General features: G+C 44.8%; 1 protein-coding gene across 3 annotated transcripts in view; it reads left to right on the forward strand.

Moving 5' to 3' along the window:
- fnbp1l (formin binding protein 1-like) overlaps positions 1-12,684 on the forward strand; it is a 43,101-nt gene that overhangs the window by 24,086 nt on the left and 6,331 nt on the right. For 2 of the 3 annotated variants that reach the window (XM_029707218.1, XM_029707220.1), the window contains exons 2-12: positions 583-698; positions 3,702-3,752; positions 7,411-7,558; positions 7,711-7,773; positions 8,496-8,600; positions 8,712-8,840; positions 8,983-9,129; positions 9,690-9,899; positions 9,997-10,005; positions 11,758-11,867; positions 11,999-12,131. In XM_029707218.1, the coding sequence (XP_029563078.1) occupies positions 583-698; positions 3,702-3,752; positions 7,411-7,558; positions 7,711-7,773; positions 8,496-8,600; positions 8,712-8,840; positions 8,983-9,129; positions 9,690-9,899; positions 9,997-10,005; positions 11,758-11,867; positions 11,999-12,131 (1,221 nt within the window). The remainder of the gene's footprint in view (positions 1-582; positions 699-3,701; positions 3,753-7,410; positions 7,559-7,710; positions 7,774-8,495; positions 8,601-8,711; positions 8,841-8,982; positions 9,130-9,689; positions 9,900-9,996; positions 10,006-11,757; positions 11,868-11,998; positions 12,132-12,684) is intronic. The other variant, XM_029707219.1, reaches the window with a different exon arrangement.

Raw genomic sequence — 12,684 nt, forward strand, 5'->3', positions numbered from 1 at the left:
TATATATATATATATATATTCGATGTTCCAAAGCTTCTAAGCTTGGAAGGAAAAATACTGGTGTTTTGTTGCATGTACAGCCAATTAGCACACAAATAATATTGCGACATTGTCAAAACGATACGATATATCGTCCAAAATAATATCCCGATATGTAATATCACCCCCCATATCTAGAGACAAGGTGTTGCTGGTTCTGCTATGAAACACCTTAACTACAATTCTCATTGGTAGAAGTATGGGACTGTCTGTGCCGTGTCTGTGCCGTGTCTGTGCCGTGTCTGTGCCGTGTCTGTGCCGTGTCTGTGCCGTGTCTGTGCCGTGTCTGTGCCGTGTCTGTGCAGCTTTCCTTTCAGCTGATGAAATACAGCCTGGCACTCAGGGATTAAAGTAGTGACTCAACATATGTCTGTTATTCCATGTAATATGACTGGTTCTCATTCATGGATCATTTCATTCAGTCCGTCATGTGCATGTCACTAAGAGCTCACACGGTCAATCAGTCTCCCTCCAACCCTGACCACCCTCTCCCTCTTCTCCCTCTTCTCTCCATCTCTCTCTCTCCATCTCTCTCTCTCTCAGGACCAGTTTGAAAACCTTGACAAGCATACTCAATGGGGGATCGACTTCCTAGAGAGGTATTCAAAGTTTGTCAAGGAAAGGCTGGAGATCGAACAGACATATGCAAAACAGTTGAGGTAAAACCCTACTCAAACTCCCTGGCCCACTGGTTTTAATCTGTCAATTCCATGGAACTGTTTTGAGGTGTTTTGCGTACACTGAATAATGAATTGACGAGTACGCCTATTCTGTGTTATACATGCATATTAGACATTAGTAGTTCTGTATATTAACCTTCATGTTATATCAAAGATAATGAAACATCATTAGGATTCATTATGAAATGATGTGATTGGATCTGTTTGAATGAATATCAGAGAACATCAGTACGACCACTCTGTCTGAACAATAGGGGCAACTCACCCAATCAGACATGGTTGTGCTGCCATGAATTGATTTTGGTAGGCCACAAATCAATCTAATAGGATTAGCCACAGAACAAATGGATTTCTAGGAGGTGGCTCCTGGACAGTCTCTAGACAGTAGAGGAGTAGGTCTACAGATCTATATCCAATTGGATTACTCAACTCTGTATCCTGCCTGACATCCATGTGTTATCTTTTGGAGCAAATCTACAAATGAGCAAAACCCCTAACAAGGACTTCTAAAACGACGACGATTCTACCAGTTCTTGGATCAGAGTGAGACCACTGTTTTAACAAAATTTAAGCTGGGAATAGGCAGATGTGGGCTCTGGTCAGTAAACCATAGGTGACCACTCACCGAACCTGCCCACACACACACACACACACACACACACACACACACACGGCTCATGATGTCACCATGGCATGCTGGGGTTAAACTTCATGCCTCCGTTTCCTGCTTAATCGTCCCCTCTGAGCTACTGCCACGACTGAGAGAGTATGACTCTGTCTCCTTCCTTCTCACGTGGTCACTTTTATTAGGCTGGTTTGTTTTCCCGAAGAAAAGCCATTTAGAAAAAAGGTGTCAATGCTAACACATTTAGTTTAATGTATTTTGTACTTGTGAGTAACTGGTACCACATCCCATATCAGATGCCATAAGCGCTAACATTCTATCCCACATAAAAGGCATCCTGCCGTGAGTATCTCTGTTAGTTTAGAAACAACAACATATCAGCAGTGTGCTGTCCTAGTGTGCTGTCCCAGTGTGCTGTCACTGCACAAGGGAATTGAATACTATTCCTAGTATTTCCCAGCATCCGTGCTACACCATCTGGCTGTGTGTTGGTGTGTTCCTCCTCGTCCCCCTGAAGCTATGTCATCACCGCTGCCTGGCCTGTGGGACGGTAATGTAGAGGGGCTCCAGCTGTGGCCTCTTTAACCCCCCCACCCCACCCCACCCCCCCACATCGCTTTGAGGTGTTGCCTAGATACAACACTGCCGCTGACCAAGTCTCCTCAGCATGTCATGAGCCACCTACTGTAGCCGCTCAGACCCCCAGACCAGCAGAAACTAGATCCCTGCTGCGCTGAAATATATATTTTTTTTTGAAGAAGGAATTCCCCTAGGGTGCTGTTTTAAGAGGTTTGGTTCAGGTTATTTTGACTTGAAATCATATTGTTTTGGAAGATGTTCGACGGAAGATGTTTTCCGTGTGTGTGAATGATGACTAACCTATTAAACTGGGGATGTTTAGTCACGGCTCCTAACGAGAGGTTTGCTCACGAAGCGTGTAACCCAGTGAGTAATTTAACCAGCTATGAATTATGGGCTGAGAACGAGGAGCTCCTGATTTCTCCCTTATGCATTCTTTAAACATGTGCATTACACGCTGATAGGCTACACACGGTGGGTGGAATGACTCTTTTCTACTTGTTATCTCCCTACCATTTCTGTTGGGGAATTTCTCTGTTCAGGTACAGTGCCTAGTGAAAGTCTACACAGCTCTTGCACAGTCTTCACATTTTGCTGCCTTTAAAATTAAATACAAAATGTGAATTATTTATATTTTTTGGTAAATGTTGTCCTAAGAGTTGTTCATCTTATTAAAAAGAATTCACAGCTGTAATGGCTGCCAAAGGTCCTCCCACCAAGTGTTAACTCTGGGGTGTGAAGACATTTTTTTATTTTTTCATTTTGTATTAATTTGCAACATTTTCTAGAACTTTTCTTCCACTTTGAAAATGGGGAGTAGATCGGTAGGAAAAATAATCTCATTTATTCCTTTTTGGATTTAATTTTGAAGGTCCAATGCAGATGTTTTTATCTCAATATCAAATCATTTCTGGGGAACAATTAAGTACCTCTCTGTGATTGTTTTTGATCATTTTAATTCCAATCAAACAGCAATTTTTCAAGCAAGACTGTCTGGGAGTGTTCTGAGTGGGGAGGGGAAAACAGAAAATTAGCTCTTATTGGCAGAGAGGTTTGGATCTCTTCCTTATTGATTTGTTAATTTACTGCATGGTGATGTCACCATGGAAGGCCAAAACTCCATCCACCAAAACAGGCTGACATTTCAGGTGGTCTTCTCAAACTGCTCTTACACTAAAAGGGCAGTATCATAAATGTCACAGTATTATTCCAACCTCAGTGTGGAAATATATGTAAAACATAGGAAAATCATGTTTTTGACTTGCAAAATGTGCAAGGGGTGTGTAGACCTTTACTAGCGACTGTGTTGTTGTGTGTAATACATGGAAAGGCACCAGACCAGGCTGATGTTTCTCAGTCTGTGTGTAGGGAGCTACTCCCCTGGTCCCCTGCTCCCCAGGACAGGGGAAACAGAGTGCTGGGTTCAGTGGAGACGGGGGAGGGGGACAGACGGGTCTGAAAACCTCTCTGGATTCCTCCTCCATTCATCCCTGACAAGCGATTGGAGCCAGAGCGTTGCATGTACTGCATGCCTGAAGAGCACCACAGCATAACACTACTACAGGAGCATCTCTCCAGAGGGACTACTTTATCAAAGACAACCATTTCTTTGTGTTGCTCCTCCTGTGTGTGCAGGAATATCACACTGTGCCAGTTTAGCTGTGTGTGTCTGACCTACTTTATCTAGTTTCTCTGTCTCAGTGGAGAATCTGACTGACGGAAATGAACTGAGCTATCTAATCTCTGTCTCTGAACGTCTGTCTCCTCTCACCTCACAGGAACCTGGTGAAGAAGTACTGTCCCAAACGCTCCAAAGACGATGAACCTAGGTGAGTAGAGTAGACCCAGTTTCATTAAATAGTTAACCTGTGAGTGGTATCAGCTTTACACCACACACACACAGGGCCTTCCCACAAGCCCCGTCACCAACAAACACGGGCTGCTATGGCAACCCAGCGCTTTTAAACGTTTAATTGCTTCCATAGAATCGAGTTAGGGAGTCCTACAGCTGTGTAGGATATCTGGCTCTGACGTACGGTCACAGTGCTTGGCCACTCCACGGTGACATTATTGGCTGCTAATGCTCTCTCAAAGGAGAGGGGGAGAGAGACGCACAGAGAGAGAGCTCTGTCAGACGCTGGGTATGTACGTAGTTAAGGCTTTAAGGTACAACTATAGCTCATAACTTGGCAGTAGTATTGTAGACTACTTCATCATTGACCTCAACCCAGAGTCTCTTAGAGCGTTCAGTCAGTCCACTGACCCCTATCATATCACAGCAAAATCACACTCTACTTGAACAGAGCAATGCACATTCATGAGGCATCAAAGCCAAAGGAATTTAATAATGTTCAAAAATAGTGTGGAAATCTACCAAAAAAACAATTGGGCAACAACATTCAATCCCTTCTAGACAATATCCTGGACTAAAGGTTTCACTGTAATAGTGAAGGTGTAAACTTGACGGTAGAAAACCTAAACGGTATATGTGACCTCTCGGCTTCCCTAACAAATTTCAAGCAGACAACCTAAGAAAATTGACAACCACGACCAATGATTTGATTAAGAATGCAGAAAGAAATTGAGAAACCTATCCAACCAGAAACATAGAGACCCAGAACCTAAGCCGACGCCTTCACTATGGTGAATCACTAAAACAATGCAGAAATACACTATGGGAAAAAGAAGAAATAGCACGTCAGAAATCAGCTCAATGTAATAAGAATCCATAGAATCTAACCACTTCTGGGAAAACTCGAAACAAACAACACAGAGTTATCTATTCAAAACAGAGATGTATGCACAAACCACTTCTCCAATATGTTTAGCTCTATAACAAAGAACAAACAGCAAAAACATATACATAATCAAATACAAATCTTAGAATCAGCTATTAAAGAATCCCACTGGATTCTCCAATTGCATTGAATAAACTACAGGACAAAATACAAACCCTCCAACCCAAAAAGGCCTGTGGAGTTGATGGTATCCTAAATGAAATGATAAAATATACAGACCACAAATTCCAATTTGGTTATACTTAGAGTTTAACATCATCCTCAGCTCTGGCATCTTCCCCAATATTTGGAACCAAGGACTGATCACCCCAATCCACAAAAGGGTTGACAAATTTGACCCCAATATCTACTGGGGGGCTATGCGTCAACAGCAACCTTGGGAAAATACTCCGCATTTTCATTAACAGCGGACTCGTACATTTCCTCAGCGAAAACAATGTACTGAGCAAATATCAAATTGGCTTTTTACAAAATTACCGTATGACAGACCACGTATTCACCCTGCACACCCTAATTGACAAACGAGCAAATCAAAACAAAGGCAAAGTCTTCTCATGCTTTGTTGATTTCAAAAAGGCTTTCGACTCAATTTGGCATGAGGGTCTGCTATACAAATTGATGGAAAGTGGTGTTGGGGGAAAAACAATCCATGTACACAAACAACAAGTGTGAGGTCAAAATGAGCAAAAAACATTTCTTTCCACAGGGCCGGGGGGGGGGTGAGACAGGGACGCAGCTTAAGCCCAAACCCTCTTCAACATATATACCAACGAATTGGTGAGGGCACTAGAATAGTCTGCAGCACCTGGCCTCATCCTACAAGAGTCTGAAGTCAAATGTCTACTGTTTGCTGATGATCTGGTGCTTCTGTCCCCAACCAAGTAGGGCCTACAGAAGCACCTAGATCTTCCGCACAGATTTTGTCAGACCCGGGCCCTGACAGTTAATCTCAGTAAGACAAAAATAATGGTGTTCCAAAAAAGGTCCAGTTGCCAGGACCACGAATACAAATGATATCTAGGCACCGTTGCCCTAGAGCACACAAACTATACATACCTCGGCCTAAACATCAGCACCACAGGTAACTTCCACAAAGCTGTGAACAAGCTGAGAGACAAAGCAAGAAGGGCCTTCTATGCCATCAAAAGGAACATAAAATGAGACATACCAATTAGGATCTGGCTAAAAATACAATTGAGACTGCATGCAGAATTCTGCAAAAATATCCTCTGTGTACAACATAAAACACCAAATAATGCATGCAGAGCAGAATTAGGCCGATACCCGCTAATTATCAAAATCCAGAAAAGATCTGTTAAATTCTACAACCTCCTAAAAGGAAGCGATTCCATAACAAAGCCATCACCTACAGAGAAATGAACCCGGAGAAGAGCCCCCTAAGCAAGCTGATCCTGGTGCTCTGTTCACAAACGCAAATAGACGCCACAGGACAGTAACATAATTAGACCCAACCAAATCATGAGAAAACAAAAATAATTACTTGACATATTGGAAAGAATTGACAAAAAACTGAGCAAACTAGAATGCTATTTGGCCCTAAACAGAGAGTGCACAGTGGCAGAATACCTGACCACTATGACTGACCCAAACGTAAGGAGAACTTGGACTATGTACAGACTCGGTGAGCATAGCCTTGCTATTGAGAGAGGCCGCTGTAGGCAGACCTGGCTCTGAAGAGAAGACCGGCTACTTGCACAATGCCCACAAAATGAGGTGGAAACTGAGCTACACTTCCTAACCTCCTGCCAAATGTATGACCATATTAGAGACGCATATTTCCCTCGGATTACACAGATCCACAAATAATTTGAAAAGAAAAAACTATTTTGATAAACTCCTATGTCTGTTGGGTGAAATACCACCTGTGTGCCACCACAGTAGCAAGATGTGTGACCTGTTACCACAAGAAAAGGGCAACCAGTGAAGAACACCATTGTAAATACATCCTATGTTTCTTTATTTTCCCTTTTGTACTTCACATATGTTTCCCATGCCAATAAAGCCCTTGAATTGAATTGAGAGACCGAGAGCTGCATTTAGGCTCAGCCTCACAGCACTGATATTTACAGTGGACATATTTAGGACAGGCCATGGTTGGGACAACACCCTCTGAATTCTCTGAAACCATTCCCCTAATGAATTACATTATCCCTGCATCATTTGGCCCTGTGTCCTAACTCCTAACACTGGTGCTATAACAGGACAGGGAGAGGATGGTTGGAGGGAGGGAGGGAGTGGGGCTCCTGGGGCCCTCTAAGGGATACATAACATATGTCGCGGTCCCTCCTGTGGTCCTCCCTCAGTGGATGTGTGTGGGGGATGGAGGTTTGGGAGAATTCTAATAAAGCGAGATGGTAACGTCCCTAAGGCGGAGGTGGGCTTGTTGTCAATCTCAACACAGAGGCCAGTGTTATTGGATTTCCAGCTCCCACTAGGCGTCCTCCTCGGTCTGTGTGGTACACTCAGAGCCTGAATCCAGACTAGTACCATATTGTAGATGTGGCCTTAACCACTGCTATCTAAAGGGTTCACAGCATGGATCTCTCTCTCTCATTCTATCTTTACAAAGTTATCTTGCTAATACCCTGGTTTTCTGTACCCTAGGGCCTAGGCCAGTATACATGCTTAGATTAAGTGTTGAGTACCCTGACCTGTCCCTTGTGTTCAGGTTCTCGTCGTGCGTGTCGTTCTACTCCATCCTGAACGAGCTGAATGACTATGCGGGGCAGAGGGAGGTGGTGGCCGAGGAGATGGGACACAAGGTGTACGGAGAGCTGATGAGGTATTCACAGGACCTCAAGTCAGAGAGGAAACAGGTGAGTGGCTTTACTAGTAGTGGTACACTACTCCCTGGTAGAACAGGCCTTCATTATGTGCAGTTTGGTTCTTTTGTTTATGCTGTAGTGAGTGCATTATAAATGTGTTTATTGAGATCCTCCTGTGTTGAGTTGTTTGTTTGACTCCACAGCACCTCCAGGAGGGCAGGAAGGCCCAGCAGTATCTGGACCAGTGTTGGAAACAGATGGACAATGTGAGAGAAGGGAGGGATAGAGGGAGGGCCACGGTGGCACAAGGCACAAAGGGGACAGGGGAAGGAGGGTGTGACACCTCCAGCAGGGACCTGCTCCCCTCCACCGACTGCCAGACGCCTAGTCCTGCTGGGCTGCATGCAAGAGAAGGCCTAGAGGATCTCCACTTACCAACACTGCGCACACACACTCACACATATTTCAAATAGTGCATACACACACACAGGAAGATACATGCATAAAAAAAGCAAGTGGACACACACACACACTGATGAGAGGAGCATTCCTGCATTTCAGGCCTTTTCAGTCTGCCTGTGTGTCAGTCTCCGAGGCTCGATCATTTTTGCAGCTTTTAGGGCTTGTATAATTGCAGCCAGCTACCGCTGAGTCTCAGATTGAGAATGGCAGTGTTGTAATGCCTTAGGTATTCCTCTTTGTCACGTAATGCAACACAGATGTTCTGGCAGGAAGAAAGGATATATTTATTTTTAGTTTTTTAGTTATCACTGCTGCCTGTTAACCACTGCTATCTAAGGGGCTCACAGCATGGATCTCTCGCTCTCATTCTATGCTTACAAAGTTATCTTGCTAGTACCCTGGCAAGTGTTTTGCTCTCTCATCTATGGCCTGTAGAAATGGGACAGGGTTGCAGGATTGACTCGGTTTTGAGAAGAGGTCAACAGGTCTTGACTAGTAATCTCAATCTCCCATTTGACTTTCGTAGAGCAAGAAGAAGTTTGAGCGGGAGTGCAAGGAGGCAGAGAAATCACAGATCAACTATGACCGGTTAGACAACGACATCAACGCCACCAAGTCAGAGGTAGAAAAGGTGAGACCTGGCTTGAGACATGACGTACACTACCTACACCCATACACCTCAGAGGTTGTCATCTGCTGTCTATATTGAGTGGTCCTGAATTCTCCCTCTTATCCACTGCAGGCAAAGTCCCAGTTGTACCTGCGCACCCACTCGGCAGACGAGAGTAAGAACGAGTACGCTGCTCAGCTGCAGAACTTTAACGGGGAACAGTGGAAACATTTCAACGTGGCCATTCCACAGATATTCAAGGTAAGCCACAGCCAGCCATTTTCCTCCAGGCTTCAACTTCTCTCTTGTCCCCTATTGGCCTGACAGATGGAAATCTGAGCTGTGATTGCCTAACAGGAAATCGGAAGGTCAGAGGTCATTGTGTGTTTTCCGACCTCTCCAGAACCTGCAGGACATGGACGAGAGGCGGACAGTGAAGCTGGGAGAGACATACCGGAGCTTTGCCGACGTGGAGCGCAGAGTCGTCCCCATTATCTCCAAGTGTCTGGAGGGTATGGTGACCGCTGCCAAGGCTGTGGACCAACGCAAGGTGGGTCTGGAGGATGGTACACCTGCATTGTATAGCATTGTGCCCTATAGTTTGAGGTAGGGTGTATACAAGACTATCCTTTACCACAGTGCACGGAGCGGAGGGAGCACGTGGCATGGGTGGAGCAGGCCCAGGACCAGTAGTTAGTCATCCATCCAGCAGCCAGGCCAGCGGTGAGGCAATTGCTCCCTGGGCTCTATTGAAGCCAGCCTCTGGCCTCAATTGCTCCCTGGGCTCTATTAAAGCCAGCCTCTGGCCTCAGCCTCCACCAGTGTTTGTGTGGCATGACTGGTACTGGCAGACAGTCTCCTCTCTCCTCCCCACCCACAGGCCTACAGGCTGTTGCGGCTGGAGGCAGCTGAGCAGATCTGCTCCCCACTCTGTGTGACATGTTTTCATTTGATTCTTATTTATGTACTCAACGTGTGGTTTCTACCAGGGGCTGGGCTGTGGAGTACACTGCTGTCATGATGTCCCAGAAAACATCATTTTTAAGAAATGTCAGTTGGTAATGTTTAATGTTCACTATCATTCTCTCGCTCGCTCTCTCGCTTTTACAGGACTCAGCGATTGTAGTGGAGTCTTTTAAGTCAGGCTTTGAGCCTCCGGGGGACTACCCGTTTGAGGACTACAGTCAGAACCTCTCCCGGACAGGCTCAGACAACACCATCAGCACCCCCAAGAACGAGGGGGGGGTCAAGCCAGACCCCAAACACTCCATCAGCAAAACAGCCAAGAACAAACTGTGGCTCTTTGGGAAAAAGCCCAAGGTGAGAGATCTGTCATCACTTAATAGTAACACATACTCTCATTGTTTCAGCGTTAAATGGCTTGTATTTATCTTTCTATGTTTTTCTATCATAACAGAGTGCACTGGTAGGTTTATACAACCGTCGTCTAACATCCTTTCTGTTGACTTACGGTAGCTGGGTTTTGTAACCGTCACCTAGATCTAACATTTTCTACTCTATAACATCAGTCACTACACTTTGACCTACCAAAGGCCAAATTGTCTGTCTGTTAATCTATAACTTTTTGGGGGTTTGTGTTAGAGTAGCTCACCATTTTCAAATGACTGGTCTAGTCCGTTGAAAGAGGTGTTGCTGCTCATAGTGGCTCTGATTTGCCTGCTCTTGTTTTGTCATGTCCATTCTTGTCTCACCTGAGGTTTTCTCAAATGTCATCTTGCTTAACTGGAGTTTCTCCTGCTGAGATTTGTTTTGTGGGATAATACGCTTGTTTATCACTTCTATATAGAAACAACACCATGAGTTTCTGTTCAATCGTTACAATATGCTCAAGTTTTGAAAGTTGGGAGGTTGATCAACCCTTTTTTGTTGTCCCCCCCCCCACCACCACCACCACCCCGACCTGGCTGTTTCCTAAATTTGCCAGTGACCACATAGCTTTCTGTCTGTCTGAAATGAGAACGGTCAAACCCAGGATAGCATCTTTCAGGGGTCTTAAACAAAGGGTAAGACTAAGAGCAGTGTGTTTGGGTTTGCAGTGATTTACCTTTCTCTCTTCTCACCTTCTCTTCTCTCTGGTTTTGAATCAGGTTGTTTTTCACTAGTTAGGATCAGGGGTAAGTTGAAATCACAGGATTCAAATGCCATGATTGAGTCTGTTGTGTGTCTAGTGTGAAATGAAGGAAGCGATATTGAAGCTGTAGGTGGTATATGGATAGGGGTGGTGGTGGTGACATGTCGATGTGACATGAAGGTTAACTGTACTGTACCTCGTCATGAGCCAGCCAATATACTGTATGATGGCTACACAGTCTAATGAATGTCACAAGGTAGTATTACCGGACCAGACCATTGATTGTGTGTCACCCCTGTGTGTCTGTCATTGGTTTCTGGCTGAAGGACCTGGTTTAATTTCCTTAATGAATGACTGAAGTGATTCATGGTGTGTCTGCAATAAAGAGACAGACTTCCTGGAAACAACCCTCTTTCTGTGCTCTAAATTGCATCGCATCATCTAGAAGGGGCTTTTAAGATGTCAACTCGTTTTTAGTGGAAATAAAAGTGTACCTTGAGAACAGTGTATTCTCCTTGGAGGATAGCCTTTCCGATACATTATACACCACATTATATGCAGCATCAAGATATCCATTCAATCACTGAATATAAATAACACCGATTATGTAACATTGTGACAAGTATAACTTCACCCAGAATGAGACACTAAACGTGCTCATCAGATTGTGCCTACCTCTGTCCTTAACGTCTTTGGGTAACTTTGTTCCAAACAGAAAATAGTCACACCCTTGTGATAGTGTGACGCTGTGCTGTTAGTTACCATAGTAACCTACATGAGCCACATACATGTTGACAACCATTCAAACCTTTTTTTTTGTATTTTCTCCTATTGGCTTATTTTAACACAGTGGTCAGTGAAGGTCAGTGGTGTGACGTCTCCACTGTCAGAGATAGTTGTGCATATTTGTCCCAGCTAGTGGAGTTCTATGTCTAGTGTTACAGACAGTTCTTAAGTGAGGTTTTCAAACCTATTCTTTCCCTGGTCTCTCCTACTGTCATTCTCTTAGGTTCTTGCTGTGAAAAGGTTTCTAGAGCCCGTGAGTGACTGTCATTTTGACTAGACAGTATACTGATGTGATTTCAGGCTCCATCACTGGAGGACTTCAGCCATCTGCCTCCTGAACAGAGACGCAAGAGGCTCCAGGCTAGGATAGACGAGCTCAGCAAAGAACTACAGAAAGAAGTGGACCAAAGGTAGGCCATTGGAACACTTTAACGCTGCATTCTGTCTTATATATTGTCCATGTTTCTGCTCCATTAGTATTTCAGTGCCATTTGTTCAATTGTTTGTGTACAATGGTTTCCCGTTGTGACTGTGTATCCAGAGATGCACTGAACAAGATGAAGGATGTGTATGAGAAGAACCCTCAGATGGGCGACCCCCAGAGTCTCCAGCCCAAGATATCAGAGACCATGTGCAACATGGAGAAACTGCGCTCTGAGATCCACAAGAATGAGGTAGGTCTTCCCAGCCAAGAGCCCTGGAGCCCCAGCCAAGAGCCCCAGCCAAGAGCCCTGGAGCCCCAGCCAGAGAGCAGAGGGTAGGGGACTGGAGGGGAGCCTTCACAGCACATCTGGGAACATGGTGACTGGGCTGAGGTTTACAGTGCTGAGTTAGCCCCCTCTGGAGGATGACTATATACACTGCTTCTCTTTGTCAACAGCACACTGAGTAGAACAGGATATGACTGCCAGAGTACAGTATGTGAGCGGAGCGTGCCCAATTTGACTGGAGCGCGGAACTATATTCCCAAAGGCTGGAGCATCAGCCTTCTCGCCCGCTCCAGTACCGCTCACTTCACGAGCTCAGGGCATGCCCGTCCCAGCATGCATTTGTAGTCTACTTGTGTGCTGCTATAGCCCCTTGCTTTAGCTACTGTCATCAAGTATGCTAAATATTTTCATAAAGAAACTGATAAAACACACAAAATCAAGGTGACTTACAAAGATGAGGAGGACAAGAGCAAGAGAGGGAGATTGGTGATGAACTAAAGAATAATTGTGGAATCTG

The sequence above is a fragment of the Salmo trutta genome, chromosome 22 (genome assembly GCF_901001165.1).
Source record: "Salmo trutta chromosome 22, fSalTru1.1, whole genome shotgun sequence".
Taxonomy (NCBI): domain Eukaryota; kingdom Metazoa; phylum Chordata; class Actinopteri; order Salmoniformes; family Salmonidae; genus Salmo; species Salmo trutta.